The sequence below is a fragment of the Melanostigma gelatinosum genome, assembly GCF_949748355.1.
Source record: "Melanostigma gelatinosum genome assembly, chromosome: 7".
In the NCBI taxonomy this organism is placed as follows: domain Eukaryota; kingdom Metazoa; phylum Chordata; class Actinopteri; order Perciformes; family Zoarcidae; genus Melanostigma; species Melanostigma gelatinosum.
In genome coordinates, this window is record NC_136640.1 from 13252673 (window position 1) to 13272317 (window position 19645).

General features: G+C 43.9%; 1 protein-coding gene across 1 annotated transcript in view; it reads left to right on the forward strand.

Annotated features, from left to right (window-relative positions):
- ppp1r37 (protein phosphatase 1, regulatory subunit 37) overlaps positions 1-19645 on the forward strand; it is a 35682-nt gene that overhangs the window by 11942 nt on the left and 4095 nt on the right. The window contains exons 2-8 of the mRNA XM_079271882.1: positions 718-815; positions 11291-11336; positions 11453-11553; positions 15255-15374; positions 16819-16969; positions 17111-17266; positions 17936-18048. Of these exons, the coding sequence (XP_079128008.1) occupies positions 718-815; positions 11291-11336; positions 11453-11553; positions 15255-15374; positions 16819-16969; positions 17111-17266; positions 17936-18048 (785 nt within the window). The remainder of the gene's footprint in view (positions 1-717; positions 816-11290; positions 11337-11452; positions 11554-15254; positions 15375-16818; positions 16970-17110; positions 17267-17935; positions 18049-19645) is intronic.

The following is a 19645-nucleotide window of genomic DNA, read 5'->3' on the forward strand; positions in this document are numbered from 1 at the left end:
AGCACTCCCCAAGACAGACGGACAAACGGGTCATATTTTAAAAAAGCAGATTTTCCAAGTGGGTTTCAGTAGACTTCACTATGTTGATAATATGTCATGGAGCGGCATCACTGGCTGATATGCAGGATTGGCCTTATGGCAGATCCAGCTGAAGCCCAATCTATTTCAGATGCTTTGTTTGTTGTCAGAACATCGCCGTTGCAACTTGTTGCACTGTTGGCACCTCAGCTTCACAAGCAAGTTACCTGCAAGTGAAGTGCAGAGCATAGAAACTACACAAGCATCAGTTAAGCTAATGATATGTAAACTATTTCAGGGTGATATTGTAACTGTGGTGTGTTTAAAGTGTTGCTAGAGATAAAGAAAAGCTGTTTAAATCCTGTTTCCGACCTTCCTGACGAAAAACCATCAAAAGAAAGCCGTCATACACTTAAGCTGTCGCACATAGTTAAATTGGATTGCTAGCGTTAATGCATGTTAGTAAGCGCTGTGCAGCTTCATTATGCAGAAACAGAAATAAATACAAATAGAATAAACAAAGACCATCAACGGATATCAGACAATATTAAGAGATACGGGGCAGAAAAAGCATGATCATTGGGACATTATTTTGTTCACTCAGTTCAATTATTTTGTGTGCGTGAGATGATTTTGTTTCGTCAAAGAAACTAAGCAGTTAAAGTGATCCTAACCTGCTTCATTTTCTGTGCTTTGCAGCTCAGAATGTGACGGTGGAGGAGATCCTCTCGTCCTACAAACAAGCCTGTCAGAAGCTCAACTGTAAACCCGTCCCCAAAGTGCTCAAACAGATACAGGTGAGGTTCAACACGGACACACACACACGCACGCTAAAACACAAACTGCACCTTATAACCTTCATTTTAGCTTTGGCACAGGGTGTGGTCTCGAGTATTTTTTTCTGTCTCGCATAGTTTCGATTGTACTGTAACTCAGTTTGTCTGCTGTTGGGAGAGGTTTCATTTCACCCAGTGAGGAAGTGCTGAAATGCTGCATAACAATGTCAGAAATAAAATTATGTTATTTTTCACCTCTAGTTGAACGTGATAATCTTTTCTTAAATCATTTTAGCAGAGTGGAAAGTCATCACAACCCCGGCCCGCTGAGCTCCTGCTTTTTCCCTCTATGTTATTTGTCCTTTCCCCTCTACTGCGGTCCTTGTCACTTCAAAAACCTCAACAGCAGAGCTCAAACGTTTGTGTTAACCTCGCTGGTCCCCAGCAGACCACAAGGACAGGATCCCTCACCAACCTCCCACCCAAACAGACCTCAGCAAAGTGTTAGGTGTAGCCCCGACATTTAATACCTTTAATTTGTCCTCATTACAGTATTTGTAATATTTGATAAAGAATGTTTTATCAACACTAAACTTTTAAGATAAAACCTCACCATCTAACCTGCCATGCTCTTAGCTTGTAGACACATTTGAAGCAACACCTCTGTCCTTAGTTCCTGACTGTGTGTCGGTGTACATTTACAGAGAACTAGACCCGGCCCAGTCTCAAGGTGGTTACCTGTGGTGAGTTCCCCAATCTTCAAACCACAAAAGCCAACACGTATCATCTATTGACTGAGCTGCACAGTGGTGTGCTGCTCACATCGAGCACATTGACTGAGGCTAAAGTCTGTTGTGACAAAATTGCTGCCTCCCGATTCAAGAGTCAACAGAGGCCGTAACAAGAGTGTGGAAGATCAGAACCGCTGCGGTACGAATAACTACGTATGCCACAAGGCTATACAACATGTATTATAATAGAAACGTGTCCAGTTGAGGCAGCGCTGTGCAGCCAGGAGCTGGACAAGCTGGCTGGAAGCAGTTAGGACGTCCCTGTAGGTCCACCCAAAAGTTGTATGTAATTATGAAGGTTCCTGTTCGTGAGATTGAACAAAATTAAGTTCCAAGAATTACATCCCAAACCATGTCTTCTGGTGATGAAAACACTTCAAACATCTGTTAATGTGGTTCGAGGGCACGGCATGATGCACAGTGGCTCTGGACACGTGCTGCTGTAGTATCCAGTAGCGGTGGGACTTCTTCCTTTTTCAGCATGGGTGGTTGTTCCTCCCTTTCATGTCTTCCTTTTTTTTTTGCGTACTCTTGTGGGTTAGCCAGCACAGTCATGTGTCTCATAATCCCTCTGCATAAGCACTTCTTCAAATCCAGTGGGGGAAGCCTCGGGGGCTGTTTGTTTTGATGTAGGCTATTTCTGCCGACCTCGTACCTTTGTACGTATGTGAATTGGTGCATGTGCTGGATCTGTATTGCTATTGTTACCATGTTGAAATGTTCCTTACGTGGGGGTTTTATTCCACTGAATGTGAGACGTGTTCTTTGTCACAGAGGGCAAAATGGAGAGGGACTACAAATGAATGGGCGGAGAAGACAAAAAGGCATTTCTATTTCACCTCCTTCTCAAGCAGACATACACTACCGTCCACTTATCACCCAGTTTTAATGACGCTGGTAACCTGACACTAGGATGGTACATATAGCAGATAAATCACAGTAAAACTGGACAATCTGCTCAAGCGTCTGTAGAGCAGCTCTCCCGGTTCCACTAACTTTCCTTTACATCAGAGCAAACGCCTGCAATCCATCCCTGAGGCTGGTGAAGGAGGCTTCGATGGTAGCCTGCTGCAGAAAAGCTGAGAGGGCGATACGGGCCATGCACACCGTGGTATAATAAACCTTAGAAAGCAGGGCATCTGTGACCAGACATTGAGGTCAAGGTGCACCTAGCATCCGGCCTAAGAGCCTCTTCAGGACAAACCATGAGAGCAGTAATGGTAGGCTTAATAGCTGGCATATAGTGAAAGCCTTCCCTGTTCCAGCACCGGAATGGAAGGTCAGGATAAGTGACTTCATCAGTTAGCAGATCCACCCTAGAAGACAGCTTGTCAGACTTGGCCTTCTTGGAGTGAGTGAGGAGAGTTAAACATAGTGGTGATGCTGGAGAAACACCTTAGTTGTCGAGTCAGTCTGAGCGAGAGCACTCTGCTAACTGTGAAAACAAGCCAGGAAAACAGTCTATGCAGTGAGAGGCTAGAGAGGACACTCTCCACTGGAACCATAGTTGTCAGATATGAAGACTCGACCTGCTTGTGTGCGAGACAGAAGATATCCAGTGTTAAAGCACAAAGCTCTGTCCATGGCAGTCAGTAAGGAATAAATAGAGCTGACATTTAATTGACAGCTTTTAGCTTAGGGGGGGGGGGGTGGGTACACTGTCCTAGAGTTACAATTACTGATACTTGCAATATGAGAATGCATAATAATAATATAAAAATAATAAGGCAATATGTTTCATGTGAACGTATCGAAAGAAGACGGGGCTCTTACAGGCGGCAACCTCAGAGTGAAGCCGATGCGGGAGTGTCTATAAACATGCTGTCTCTCTACTGGCCAGCAGGGGGCGACTCCTCCAGTTGCAAAAATAAGTCTGATTGTATTGAAGTCTATGAGAAAATGACTCTACTTCTCACTTCACTTATTACCTCTGTAAACATGAGTTTATGATCTCAGTCTTTAGTTTCAAGTCTTCTTTAACACAGCATGATGTTCCTTTACTAAATGATCATGAGTATGCTTTAGGGCGGGCTTACTGTGATTGACAGGTTGCTGCCAGTACCGGAGCCGTAAACCTCATCACTACGTCATTCCATCGCCTTCCAAATATGGTCACTTCCATTCACCGGTTGCAGAAAGACAAGATGGCGACGGCCAAATCGCAGACCTCGGGTCTTCATAACGACAGTCCACAAACCAAAGGGTGACGTCACGCTGACTACGTCCACTTCTTATATACAGTCTATGGTCTCGTAATATGAGAGCCTCTGTCTAATATAGACCTGGACTTTTATTTCAGTAAATAAATGCCCAAGCCATTTCAGGGAATTTTATGTTTATCTGACATCTCTGCTATTTGAATACAGGGTGTATGCAAACAAACTGTATATATGTTCCTGTCTCTGCTTGGATTTGTGTGGGAACATCGAGTCACCAAACTGATTCCTCTCTAGTAAGACAAAGGAGTTGTAGGTGTTAGCGTTGGCAGCAGGGACACATTAGCACTTTCTCCTGTTTGCTCTGTTGCACTGCAGCACACACTCATAAAACCCTGAGCTGGGCCTCTTCACTGGAGCGTTGCACATTTGTACCTGCAGGTGTTTTTCCATTTGTGAGTGATGATGTTTGTGATTCAAGAGACTCTGCAAAGAAATCCCCACACGCTTGGTCAGCTGAGAGAAAGAAGTTGGGTTAACGTATCGGCTACTTGTGGAAATGCACACCACCGTGCTAAGCGGCTGTTGTGAGCTTCATTTAGTCCTACAGTCTGGTATATTTCCACTGGGACTTCACAGTGGGTCGTCCTTTAGCCACTGATCCATGGCTCCTACTCTCCACATGGACCAAGACTTTACAGCAGCCCACTGCTCCTAAATACTTAGGGTGGGGTTACCTGTATCTGGATGTATATGACACAGTTTTTCGGGATGGTCATCACATAGGTGGCCCACCTCCTCCCCTCCATCATATTCTGCATGTCTGGCTTCTCTCCATCCCTCCCTGCCGCTGTCGTGTTTTGGTCCACTACCGCCCTCTCTCATTTCTGCTTAGTCATCCTTGCAGTAACCAGCCACACAAACGAGCCAGTCAGACCAAATGGCTGACCAGTGAGAGGGAGGTTTGCATGAGGAGATCCACCTTTTTTTCCTTCTTTCACTCTAAATGCTTTCTTTATGAAGACCCTACTGCACTGTACACGTTGCAGCTCGCCAGGGGCCCTGCAGGTTATGTACATTTCTGGCAGGTTTGTGCGTCTGTGTTTTTATAAAGGTCACTATTTAGAAGGTGTGTGTTGAATGCTTTCTCTGCAGTAACTCCCAACAGAGTCTCACGACCAGGACAACTTGTGAGCCTCGGGCCACATTTCTGCTGCAGCAAAGTAGTTTCCCTATTATGAGAATATGAAGAAACGTGCTTACGTCACATATACATCAGTACTGTAAGACTTGGCGACATCCACACGCAGCACACACACCTACTTCTATTATGCATTTTAAGCACAGACGTATTCTAATTAGGGATGCAATTTAAAGGTCATGAAGGCTGCATCCCAATTCAGTTGCTGGACCCTTTGAAGTCCTCGAGACCAAATGTGTGAACAGACTGATAAAGCATTTCAAAGGCAGACTGCAAAATATGCGGCCTGTTCAATGTGTTTCATGTAAATCAGAGGTTCAACATTTTTGGAAATAAATTTCTTTGTTTTCTGACTGAGCGTTAGAGGAGCGGTTCAAAGCCACGCTCATGTCCGTACAGAAAATATTAAGCATGCGCCGGCAACCTTAGCTTAGCACAAAGACATAAAGCACTTCGGCTTTTGATTAATGCGATATAACATGTTAAAAACATACCGGGCCAGATGAAACACACTAATCAAAACTGGGCAAAATAGATGAAATAGATGCACAGGAATCAGGAAGAGAATCAGTGGCTCAGTGTTGTCCACACACACACACACACACACACACACAGATCCACCACCCCTCGTGCAGAGGCACACTATGCGTCATGAACTATTTTGGGTTCTAGCTGCTCTGTCAGGGAGGTATTTACACTGATAAAGTCATTCTCGCTGATAGGTGCCCCATATATGAGTCAGTGAAGATTGTCTTGCTGTTAAATTGCTGAAAGCATGCGCCTAGTTGCGTTGACACAGTAAACACCATCTGGTTAATCAAGAACATCCAGAGTTTTTAATTAAACCGTATTTCATCAATCGTACTGTTGAAAATGTCCAATGCGACCGAAGACGAATGATTCAGTTGGTTTCATGATTACTTCACTCTGTTAGTTACCGTCTCGGTGTTTCTTGCTGATTGCGTTACGACAAAACAGCTTTCAGATGCGCCATTTGTCATATTCCATCATCGTGTTGTTGAGTCCAGCAGGACGCCGTGAACCCTCTGGACAGCTAAATGATCAACAGTATGTTTCGACACGGCGATAAGTGATTGCAGTGTGGCACGAGGGCAGAGGTTACCGAGTTCATGCTGAATGGGCTACGACAGAGAGGGATTTACTGCTACATAGTTTCGAGGGCAGCACTCTGTATGTTTTTCGTGTTTGTGTGGGTTGTTGGATGTTTTACCAGGACAAGAGGTTAAATATCTTTATACCGACCGTACATCACTGGATAAGTGACACGGTCAAAGGTTTAAAGAATCAAGTGGAACATAAAATGGTCGAGGCACTTTTAGGCCACATATCTATCTACATATGTTTTTTAAACTTTCACTCTTAAGTACTCGGTCCATCACAGACTGACACAGCCAGCGACCGCGTGCATGAGTCCATCGCTTCCAGTCCTGCTGCCGCGGCACCTCCTCCGGTCGCAGCTCCTGAGGCCTCCTGGCTACGGCTCGGAGCTAAGCCCAAAGCCCTGGTCAGCTCTACTCCATCACATCACGAGCCCTGTTCCCTGGTCTGTGCTCGCGGCAGCCGGAGAGGGAGACGCTCATCTCCTACACCCCATGGCTTCGATGTCCAGCTGAAGAATGGATTTGACGCCCTTGCCCTGCACGAGTTCCCTCCTCTGACTACGGACTCCCAGCTTCCTACATCATCCCAGCTGCCGCCTCGGGGGACCCACAGCCCCGGGTCCACCGACATCCCTACGCCAGTCATTCCTGAGCCCTCCTCTCGCCCCAGGACACGCCGCTCCATACCGTGCTTTACACCAGCACCGCGGCGAGCTTCGGTCGCCCGTTCTCTCGGTCCTTGCTTGTCTGCTCCGCCACCACTGGTTGAATCCTCGCCTCCATCCACGCGTATTGCACGCGCAGTGTTGCCGCCTCGTCCCCTCTTCGCCCCGACGACGCTGATAGTCGGGGACTCAATCATCAGGAACACCCGTTTCTTCAACGCGGAGACACACTGCTTCCCCGGAGCAACGGCTCCAGACATCCTGCTGACACTGCCTGGCCTGATGCGCGCCCTCCCGTCTTCCATTCGGCGAATTATCGTTCATGTGGGAATCAACGATACAGCCCTCCACCAGTCCGAGTTGACCAAGATGGATTTTACAAATCTTTTAAGCTTTTTAAACAGCTGTGGACTGTCTGTTTTTATCAGTGGTCCAAGTCCAACACTCGGCCGTGGATCACAGCGGTTCAGCAGAGTCCTCAGCCTCCACACCTGGCTCCAGGCCGCCTGCAGGATCAACAACGTGAGCTTCATTGACAATTTTAATCTGTTTTGGGGCCGCTCTTCCGCTTTTAAGAAGGATGGTATTCATTTTAACAAGCTGGGTAGCCGCCTGCTAGCGGCTAATTTACAGTATGCTGTTCACTCCCATTCACATGATTGACTGTTTACACCTGGATCCCCTGTCCGCTGTCACTCTTCCTCTACGATAAATCATCAGCCGCATTCATCCCCTACAAGCAACACCAGCTCCCCCCGGCGGCATGGAGGATCTCCAGCCTCTAACGTAACTTCCACTCCACGACCCATGAACATTCCCGTGAGAATCACAGACTCGCGCTCACGCCCTAGTTATGGTCGGTTTCGAGGTGCTGCACGAGTGATCCGTCCTATTGCACATACCCCCAAAGCTTCCTGTGCTGATGACGACACAGTGTCTTCCCCCATCAAAATGTGTCTGATTAATGCACGCTCTATAACAAACAAGGCTCACATTTTAAATGACTTGTTCACAAGTCATAATTTGGCTTTTTTATTTCTGACCGAGACCTGGCAACAGAATATGGAATGCATCCATTTCAATGAACTCTGCCCTGTGGACTGTTCTTATGTTGGGACACCGCGTCTGACAGGCCGCGGTGGAGGCCTCGCCGTGGTCTGGAAGAATCAGTTTTCCTGCCACTTGGGGAGCACAGAATCCTATGCTACTTTTGAACTACAGCTGACTAAAGTGGGCCGGCAAAAGCCGTTTTACTGTTTTTTAATTTACCGACCTCCAGGTCCTGCAGGTCAGTTTTTATCAGAATTCACAGACTTTCTGACCTCTATTATCAAGCTAGACAAAGTGCTTCTGGTTGGTGATTTTAATCTGCATGTCAATGATACCACAGACTGTATAGCTACTGAGTTTCTCAATATTACTGAATCTTTTAATTTCACGCAACATGTTTCTGGCGCCACTCACAGGGGTGGTCACACCTTGGACCTTGTGTTTTCTCTGGGTCTTGATATTGATAATACCCGTTGTGAGGACCTATTGATCAGTGACCATAAATGTATTTTCTTTGATCTTTCTGTCAATGCTGACCCCTTGTGTCTGAAACAAACATTCCACTCACGCATTATTACTCAGAGTACAGCTGATCAGTTCTCGATGCACTTCTGCTGTGACTTTTACACAAATCTCAATGATGTTGAACACTTGATACAGTCCTTTAATGAACATTGCACCACTTTGCTGGATAAAGTGGCACCTCTTAAGGAAAGGACCAGGGCTGCCTATAACACTACTCCGTGGATGACAGAAGCTGTGTGCAGCGTGAGACAGAAGTGTCGCAGGGCAGAGCGACTCTGGAAAGCTACTGGGCTAGAAGTGCATCGTTTATATCTGAAAGACCTCAGAGTTTCTTTTAATACCACAGTAAAGGAAGCTAGAACTGCTTATTTTGCCAACCTAATCTCTTCTTCAAAGAAAAATCCCAAGATTCTGTTTGACACAATTAGAGGAATTGTTTCACCACCTGTCTCCACTGTACCATGCTATTCTGTTGACGATTGCAACAAATTCCTGATCTATTTTAATGATAAGGTAACAGGTATTAGGTCTGGCATTCGGCCTGGGATCTGTTCGGCTACTTGTAGCTCCTCGCAATCTCCTGCTGTTATGGGCTCTTTCCAGCCTATCAGCCTTCAAGACCTGATGGACTTAATTAACAATACAAAGCCATCAACTTGCCCTCTGGATATAATTCCATCCTCTCTATTTAAGAACGTTCTGTTAACTATTGGCCCTGCAGTAACATCTATTGTCAATTCCTCATTGTCTACAGGAATTGTCCCTTCCTATTTCAAACATGCCACTATCCAGCCCATATTAAAGAAACCTAACTTAGATCCAGCTTTGCCCATGAACTACAGGCCCATATCAAAACTGCCTTTCCTGTCCAAACTTTTAGAGAAAGTGGTGGCCAAACAACTTACTGCTGCACTGGAGAGGCACAACATGTATGACAAGTTCCAGTCTGGGTTTCGTAAGCAACACTCTACTGAAACCGCTCTCCTGAGGGTTTCAAATGACATTCTCATGTGTGCTGATGCAGGTGACTGCTCTGTGTTAGTTCTTCTGGATCTCAGTTCTGCATTTGACACTGTAGACCATGACATCCTGATTAAGAGGCTACGTGATTGGGTGGGCATAACTGGCATAGCGTTAGACTGGTTTACATCTTACCTCAGTGACAGAAGTTTCAATGTCTCTGTGGGTGCTTTTGTGTCTGTTACCTCTCCACTGTCTTGTGGTGTACCGCAGGGCTCGGTTCTGGGGCCTCTGTTATTTTCACTTTATCTGTTACCTTTGGGACCGATCATAAAAAGCTATAATGTGTCCTATCACTTATATGCAGACGACATCCAACTTCATCTGTCATTCAAACCCAGCGAGGCATTCACATTAACTAGGCTCCTGGACTGTGTCAATGCCATCAGAGACTGGACGGCAGAAAACTGCCTGCAACTCAACGACTCTAAGACGGAGGTCCTAGTTATTGCTCCAGAGGAGTTTGTCCCCATGATCAGGCAGATTATTAGTCCTCTCTCCTCTGCTTCCCATTGCAACCTGCGCAATCTTGGGATTTTCTTTGATCGCTCCATGTCATTTGACCCTCATGTTAAGCAGCTGTCCAGGTCATGTTTCTTCCATCTAAGAAATATCAGTAAACTGAGATCTGTATTATCAACGCCTGAATTAGAAATGATCATACACACATTTATCTCCTCTCGCATTGACTACTGCAACTCACTTTTTACATCACTCAGTGTATCTGCTCTTAACCGTCTGCAGGTCATCCAAAATGCTGCCGCCAGATTACTCACCAGGACAAACCGACGGTCTCACATCACCCCCGTACTCCGATCTCTCCACTGGCTTCCTGTAGCATCTCGGATACACTTCAAAATTCTCACCATCACTTACAGAGCACTTCACGGTCAGGCTCCGACTTATGTAGCTGATCTACTTCGCCCCTATTCACCCGCCCGCACTCTCAGGTCAAACGCTCTAGGTCTTCTGTCAGTCCCACGCACACGATTTAAGACCCGTGGTGACCGAGCCTTTGAGGCAGTGGCCCCGAGGCTCTGGAATGCTCTGCCTGCAACTCTACGCCTCGCCGATACTGTGGATACTTTTAAAAGCCAGCTAAAAACCCACCTGTTTAGGCTGGCGTTTGTGTAAAAGTAAACCCATGTCCTAGACCTGCTCTTAACATTTGTTTTACATTTTTATTTTATTTTTATTTTATTCTTTAACATTTTTTATTCACTCTGTGTATGTAATTTATTGACCGTAGGGTCACATTGTGTTTTTTATGCTTTTAAATGTCTGCTCTGTTAAGCACTTTGTGATAGTACTGTCTGTGAAAAGCGCTATATAAATAAAATTCATTCATTCATTCATTCATTCATTCATTCATTCATACTTATGTAGCTTCTAATTGACTCTGTGGTTCGGAGTAAAATTTCACTTTTAAATGCCTGTTCATACTTAAGCCCATTTTTTTTGATTTACTGAATGTTATTTATGCCGTCCTGTGGAAAACCAATTTCTTTTTACAAATGAACACCTGATTGGTCACAGTTAGTCGTGGCTCAGCTCGTTCTATCCACACTTGAACAATGCATTTGAAGAACGCCACCAGGAATGGCAGAGCCCTTCTGTATCCAATACTGTTCCTATCAGAGTTGCCATCATTGGGACTCGCTCAGTATTCACGTTCAGTACCAGAACTCAAAGGCACAATGACTGTCAAACTTTATTTTTCAAAATGAAATGATGTCCAACAAAAGATTTTTAGATTTTACTATAAAAATGAGTATTTCCCCCAACAACAGCAAGATCCGCAGATGACTGAGTAAGAACACATGAGACGAGGTTTTTCTTAGTTTGCATAAGATCTGTGTTATTATCTCCAGTACCAGTGTATTGCATTGCCTCCTGTGTGATAGGTTGCTTCCATGGAGTTGGACACAAACTCGACTCTTACTGACACGTCTTCTTCTTGTCTCTAGGAACTGAAAGACCTGACTCTGCGAAACGAATGCTTAGATCTGAAAGGTAAGCACCAAAACATCCGCATACCATAAATCCAACTAGTGGGAATCAACACATACCAATCCCTTTTTCATATCGGGAGATTCATTTTTACTAAATCTATCGATGTATGTCTTTAGGTGAGAAACTGGACTACAAAGCATGTGAGTCTCTGGAAGAGATTTTGAAGAGGGTCCAGTTTAAAGTGATAGACCTGGAGCAAACCAACCTGGATGAAGATGTAAGAAGATTTAAAAATATGCCTCTATCGCATTCCCAGCCTTCATTTCCAGTAGCTAGCACACTTCCATAATTCATGCTTGTCACTCTTTTCTCTTTCGCTGTTTCTTTCTGCCCTCAGTCACGCTCTCGTCCTCTTTTTTCACTCTCACCGTACTGACAGGATGTGGAGTGTTTGCCACGGAGGGTTTTCTGATTACTCCAGATGTCCACTTGTGTAAACACTGTTGAGGGACGTTTGGGCTGCAGACACGCACAGATAGAGACAGTGCTGCAGTGTGGAGCAGAGGCACACAGCCTGGACCACTTCCTTTCACACAGATCTCCAACGATCCCGTAGAACAGTCGGACCCACGCTCTGCTCTCAGCCAGAAGCCCACAAGATGAGCTTCTTTAGGGTTCGGAAGGGTCATGATGGTGTGATAGTTGTAGTCCTGTCTTTAGAGACGCGTGTGGACTGAAGGATCATTTTGGGCAGCAGTGGCTAACAAGTCTTCACTTTCAAATTGATTTATGGATAAACGATGTCCGTTTGTGGCATTGCTTCCTTTGACTTGCCTGACTAATGTAGATTAAGATCCGATCACGATGCGGAAACATCTGAGATAACGAGAACGCATTTGAATACCACTTGTAAATGCCAAGGCCCATGAATCAGATCTCATTATCAGATACAGATCTCGTTAATAACCAGGTGTTGTCCACGTGTGTTTGCACTGAGATGGACTGGTGTTCTGTGTATTTGTTTCATAGTATAGTTTTTATTTATTCACAGAACTAAATGCAAACAGTCAACAATTCACGTTCATGTTGTTCATTCATCAACAATATTATACATATACTTTTTCAACCGATCTATGTTTTAGAAAATGCACACATAGATCAGAGACACACACACACCAGCAGGGTTCCCACGGTACCTGAAAACCATGGAAAAAATGGAATTTATTTTTTCATTTTCCAGGTTTGGAAAAGTCATGGAAACTGAGCAAAAGTTAACACTTACATGGAACTTGAAACAGTTGTCCTGGAAAATTTTATTGGATGATGTGTAAAATAGTAATAAAATGAAACTATTGAGCACAGAATTAAGATGAGTTTATAAAAACCCTTTACATGTGAACAGCTTTTATTGTAGATAGAAATGGATGATCCCATGTTGTAGAGCAGGGATTCCCAAAGTGGGGTGCGCGAGCTGCCTCCAGGGGGTGCGCGAGAGGAAAAATGTAATGGTGGTCTAATGGTGCAGTCCTGTCTCCTAAAAATTACGTTCCCCCAAAACTAAAATGCATTCTCAATTCCGTTTGACTAAAAACGTATTTTCTCCCTGATTACGTTTGTGTTTGACGTATGACAAATACTCCCGGATTTTACACGCGGGCCTTTGTGGAGGTATTGTAGCCGCGTAATGTTGCTCGGCCTGGATGAGCGCGTTTCTGCCGGAGACAGGCGGCGTGTTGTGGTAGTATTCTGACCACGTAATAGGGAGAAGGAGAGGCGGTGGTGGTGTTAAAATGTTGATTTAGAAACGTATTTGTAATAAGTCAAACACAAACGTAATCAGGGAGAAAATACGTTTTTGGTCAATCGTAATTGAGAATGCATTTTAGTTTTGGGGGAACGTCATTTTTAGGAGACAGTCGGTGCAGTGAGGTTCTGGCTGTGTGGGTCTAAAAAACACGTTTGTTGTTCATCTACAGCTTGTTGCATTACTTCATGCATTGATATTATCAGTAAGACATAATCTCTAAGCATTTACAATGTAGACTTGACTGGCACATCTTTTAAATCAAGTAAGTAGTCAGGTGTCCTAGGGGGTTGTGTGTGTGTGTGAGGGGAGGGGGGCGCGGAAAGCTTCAGGGGCCTATAGATCATCACTTAATATGGTACCTGGAAAATCAGGAGGTAGCATGGAAATTTTTTTCAAGGCAAGCGTGGGGACCCTGACCAGAGCTTCACATAATCCAAACAAATGCAGAGTGACGTACGCACTTTATTCAGCAGACCTAGAGCGCTGCCCCGGAAATATGAATGAAGTAGTTGAATGAGTCACCAGAGAGCTGCATCTCGGTCTGGAGTGTCTCGCCTTGGGCTCAGATGAAATGAAAAGTGTTGAAAGGAGAAAAGGAAGTCGAGGGTAGAACGGAGGTGGGTGGGATAGAAAAGGAATCGAGTGGTGAAGAGAGAGAATCGTACAGTAGCAGCAGTTGAATTCGGCAGAGCTCCAGTACTTGTAATGATATGGGAAGATGAAAGGAGAAGAAATAGATTTGGAGACATGTTTTTAGAAGCATGGGGAGGAGCAGAAACACAAGATGGCTTTTATTGGGCTGAATGTGACTCACCTTCCCCCACCCTGTAGATAAACACACTAGTGTATAGACTCTAAAATGTCTGTGTGTGTGTGTGTGTGTGTGTGTGTGTGTGTGTGTGTGTGTGTGTGTGTGTGTGTGTGTGTGTGTGTGTGTGTGTGTGTGTGTGTGTGTGTGTGTGTGTGTGTGTGTACACACACGCACACAAATGGGAAAAGGTAAATATGAGACGCTGTGCAGTCTTGTTATTTCTCATCGGCCTCAGGGGAGGATGAACTTCAACGCTCACACTGTCATCGTAATCCGCTAGTCACATCCCGCAATCTGCTGCACAGTTGAGCAAATTCTCCACTGGCTGTTGGTTCTGGTGGAGTTTCAGTTTGTTTTTAACTGTTGCTGAGTAAAAGACACGGAATCCACACATGACCCAGTAGCTAATGTTAAAACATGCAAAACGAATGCAGAAAAGCAAAAAATATCAAGCCATCCACCTCCTGTGTCATAAACACTGTTACATTGTTGGATGAAAGAGATGCACCCCACATCGCTACCAAAATGAGATGAAAGCACTCCGATCACATGAGTGCACTTTGGCTGCATCACCTGACATCTCACTTCAGTCCTTCATCTGCTCCTTTTACCAAACAGGGTTTCAACGAGTGTTCTTCTTCTTATTATCTCTACAACAGAGCAGAAATGAACCTTTCTTGTTTTTACAAACATAACAGGTCTTTTACTCAAATTTTTTAAAGAAAAATCTTTTGATGCTTTCAGTGTCTCAAACGTCTCTGTGTGTGTGTGTGTATATACTATATATTGTGTGTATAATTGGAAAGGGAATTTTGAGGTTTGGACCGTTTCACAGTTTGTGTGTTTCAGAGAACAAGCTGTTAATGTGTCTATTGTGAAAATAATCAACACATAAATTTATAATGTAAAAGCAGCGAGGATTGTTTAGTCAATCAACAGAAAGTTAATCTACACTGATGAATCAGGTCATGTTTTAATTAAGCACAAATGCCAAACATCTGCTGTTCCCAGCTGCTCAAATGTTAAGATTTTAAAAAGATTTGAAGCTTTTCAGTGTCATAAATGACAGTAAACTGGATACCTTTAGATTTTGGAATGTTGATCCGACTAACAGAGAAATAATAACCACATTTTCAACTTATTTTTGATATGTTCGAGACAAAATGATCAATCAAGGAAAGAATCGGCAGATTAATTAAAAGCTTTATAAATCGGCCCACTCTAAAATAAACCTCTCAGTATTACATCATTTAACATTTCTTTCAGCATTCTGACACGGTGACCAACCGTGAGATGTTTGTAAAACTGCTCGATTTTAACTGAAATGCCATAATTGTTGTTATGTTTCTCTTATTATCAGGGTGCCTCCGCTCTGTTCGACATGATCGAGTACTACGAGTCGGCCACACATCTCAACATCTCCTTCAACAAGCACATCGGCACACGGGGATGGCAAGCTGCCGCTCACATGATGAGGAAGGTGAGAGATCAGTGGAATGACGTGTCAACGCTTTCAACAGTGCTGCACCGGTTTATAAATAATACTCTAGTATCGAGGAGAATGCAGGCTGGATTCTGACAGAATGAACAGGATGATGGAGGTGTTGAGAGAGAGAGAGAGATTATCTTTCCTCAGACGGACAATAAAAGCAGTATTTGTAAAATAGAAAAGGAGTGATGGACGACGCTGGTCTGGTTGTGTCTGTGCTCTTCAGACCAAACTGAGTGCAAACATTTGCTGTTGTGCATTTTGTGTTCCTGACTGAAAAAAATTTTCTTTACTTGTGTAATTGTAGTTTTGTGCCCAGGGGAGAAGATCGATCTTTCCTCTGTTCCGCTGCTGGCCTTTCCTCCCTTTGCTCTTCTAAAGTCTTGCCCTTTACGGAGCTCTTTGACGTCCGTTATCGCTTACTGTGTAGAATACAAATGGGCCGCCAGGCAAAAACCCATTAATATATCACCCCTCAAGCAATACATGTGACAGAACACATGGATATGAACAGCTGCAGGTTAGCCTTTGTCAAACAAACCATATGAAGGTACTTTAGGTTGTGTCAGAGGAAGAGAGAGGATGAAGCTTTTCTGAAGAACATATTTCAGAGTTTGTTTGTTTTCTAATTCTATACTGTGTAATAGTTTACGGTGTGAAATTAAACATGCAAAACACGTCCTAAACAAAATGTAGTAATTCAAAATGTTTATATCGGGTTACTAGATTGTAGAGTTTGAGGATGTGTTTGGCTTGGCTGGTTTATTGTATTGTAGCCTGGCAGTGCATCGCAGTGAGCAACACTAATCCGTTTGCCAAACCGCGAATTACTTTACAGTCTTTGTTATTAATCTTGTGGTCGATTTGTATTTTGTTTTTTAAGGTTTAGTTCATTTACTTTCCCACCTAAAGGGAAAATCGACAAATTCTCAATCACAGTTACTAATGATACAATAATTGTGTTTCCAAAAATGTAACGGTATTACTGTGTGTGGAGCTCATTCCTCGTCTGATCAGTGTTTGTAAAAGGCTTTTATTCCCTCGTCTTAGCGTCAGGTGTGTGATGATTAATGAAAAGCTGTCCAGAGACGCCAGCTTGTAGATTGTTTGAGTCGTAGCTTGTCTATAAAAAAAGGTCTCAGTCGCTACTTTCAGCTAAACCCAATAGATCTTATAGCACTGATGCTTTGACAAGTGTGCATCCCTGCATCCCTGAGGTGAGGCCTTGGATTAAGGAAACTAATATTGAAGTGCCTTCATCTGGGTGACTACGTGCATACACATCATCTTTGTCATTCACATTTGCTCATTTGAGGATCATGTTTTATGAATGGAGTCTGTTGACGTGTTCATCGGTTTACGACCGCAGCGATTTGGGTGTGCTCCCTTTTTATACGTACTCACCAAATGAATTGTGTCCCCGTTGGTGTTTCAGACGAGCTCTCTGCAGTATCTGGATGCACGTAACACTCCTCTGCTGGACCACTCGGCTCCCTTTGTAGCACGAGCACTCAGGATCAGTGGCAGCCTGGCAGTCCTCCACCTAGAGAACGCCGGTCTGTCTGGCAGGCCGCTCATGTTACTGTGTAAGATGGGCAGAGCCCTTCCTCTTCCCAGCCTGCCGTCAGTGTTTGACAATCCCAATTTGAGAATATAGTCCTCTATTTCTGACATTGTGTTTTTCTTCTTCCCTCTCTTTTCTTGACGATATATATTTCTCTGGACAGCTACGGCTCTGAAGATGAATATGAACCTGCGGGAATTGTACCTGGCAGACAACAAGCTCAATGGCCTGCAGGACTCGGCCCAACTTGGCAACTTGCTTAAGTTCAACTACAACATTCAGATCCTGGACCTGCGCAACAACCACATCCTAGACTCTGGTACACAGCCGCGATGGAGCACTAACGCATCCCGCAGCATAATGGTTTTATAGTCACGCTGGAACTGTGTTGTGAAATAGATTTGTTTATTGTGCACCTCAGTACCACAAACTCCGATAAGATGAGTCTATTGATCCTAGTGGGGAAATTAGATCATCGCAGTAAAAGTAATACAAAATAATTCAATAAATAGAATAAAGTAAAAGCTGGGAGGCAAACAAAAGTATTACATTTGGCCATCTTTCTTTTCTTCCGCAGTAAAGAGTTATTCATTCGGATTTTACAGCATTATGTTGCCAAACGCACTCAAATATCCCCGTTTAGAGGTCTGCATACCAGACTGACTAGTGAGCTAAAAATAACATCCAGGTCTTGGTGTAAAAATGTGTTTGTTGCTTTGCTTTCCACCAATACCGTATCTTTCATCTATACCTGATCTATAGATGCTCACACAATACTCGACTCATTCTAGCACATTTCTTTCTTATGTTTACAGTAAGTGAGGTGCTTTTGCTAGGACGGATAATGCAAAGAGTTAGCCGCTAATGCACCGGACGGCCTCAAATTAGACTATTTTTCTATTTTTCATGTTTTGTTAAAATTGGGATGTATTTAAGTTAAGTTGGATGCAGATGTGCTAACTCTGTGCGTCGCCGTTTGTCATCACAGGTCTTGCCTACGTGTGCGAAGGACTAAAGGAGCAGAGGAAAGGCCTCGTCACTTTGGTGCTGTGGAACAACCAGCTCACACACAATGGCATGGGCTACCTCGCTGCTGCACTGGTACACACACACACACACACACACACTTATCAGAGGTTTCAAGAGGAACACAATGGCTGTTTGTGTGTGTATAACAGCTTAGGCAGGGAGAATTCAATTTTCTCCTCATTACTCTATTAAAGAAGTGATCACACAGAGCTCTGCTCTCATACCTCCTTTCCTCATATCTGATCATGCTCGTCAGCTGGACCTCACCTCCACGTGTACAGGTTGTGCTGTAGCTCAGTCCACACCTGGACAGAGTTTGGTTTATTTAACGGATAGAGTTTACCCAGAGATACTGACTGAGGATTATCTGCTTAAAACAAGATTTGAAGATATCATTTGCTCATGCAGCTTTTTAACCTCCTTAGGATCTTGTTTAAGACGAAAAAGATAAATAACTCGCGTTTGCTTTTCAGGAGATAAAACGCAACTCAGTTTATTTGTGTAAACCTGTGAGTGACGGGTGTGCAGCTGATAGATTAATGTGCGTCACGTTAATACAGCTGACATGTTGTGCAGTCAGGTCTCGCTGGGTGAGCAGATGTGAACTCGGGACTCGTCTTCTTGCATTTAGTTTATCTTGGTTTGATTTCACAGCATGTCTGGCACAGATAATCCATGACCGAAGTCACTGGTCTCATGTCTGCGGTTGAGCGATAGCGTCATTATCTTCTTCATTGTTTTAGTACTGTAGTGTTTACATTTAGACACTGCAGTGCTGAGTCATTACAGTCTCGGCCAGATTCACTTGTATTGCTGTTTGCTTTCTACTTTTAAAGGAACCACAGGACGTTTTGGAAACGGCATAAATAACATTATTGAATGACAATAATACAGCCTTTGCACCATGTTTCTTATTGACATTATTCCCTGTTTATCGATACTGTTTTATGAGATGAGATCACATTTTGTGCAGTAAAACTATTGATCGGATCAGGGAGAGCTATAAAGATGCAAGAGCAGAGATTGAGAGCTTTGATTGCCTCTCGACATGTCGTAGCTAACGGTTCCAACAATGCAAACTATGGCGAACGAGCTTACAGAGCTACCAGTGTTTACCTGAGGGGGACCCGGAGGATGGGTGCTACACTTCCGTGACTTCAGTCTGTGAAAAGCACTAAAAACATGAATTTTGCTGTACTTACCGGTACTTTTACATTATCAGCTGGAACCACCGTATGAGAGCAGTGCAGAGCATTTATCTTCCAAGAAATCCGTCTGATAGAGAGGCTTGTGAGATGATGCAGCACACACAAAAATGGCCTAAAAGCATAATTTATACTGATAAAGAACATCCCGTGACTGTCTGACTCATAACCCCGCAGATAACCACAGTGTATTTAGTCTCCACACTGTTGGGCATGTAACAGCAATGAGTGTAAAGAGAAGAGGCCTCTACACTGATGAAATTAATAGATGAATTAAGATTTGTTTACACAGTAAAGCAGATTATAGACCTCAAACCGCTCTGGCACTCACTGGGAGGTTATAGCAACAGCTAACAGGAAAGATAATTGTTCTCAGTTAATCATTCCATTTCTATGTATATTCATGATTCCCCCGACAAACGCCAGCTGTGAACACGTAACTGCATTCTACCATTGCTAAAGAA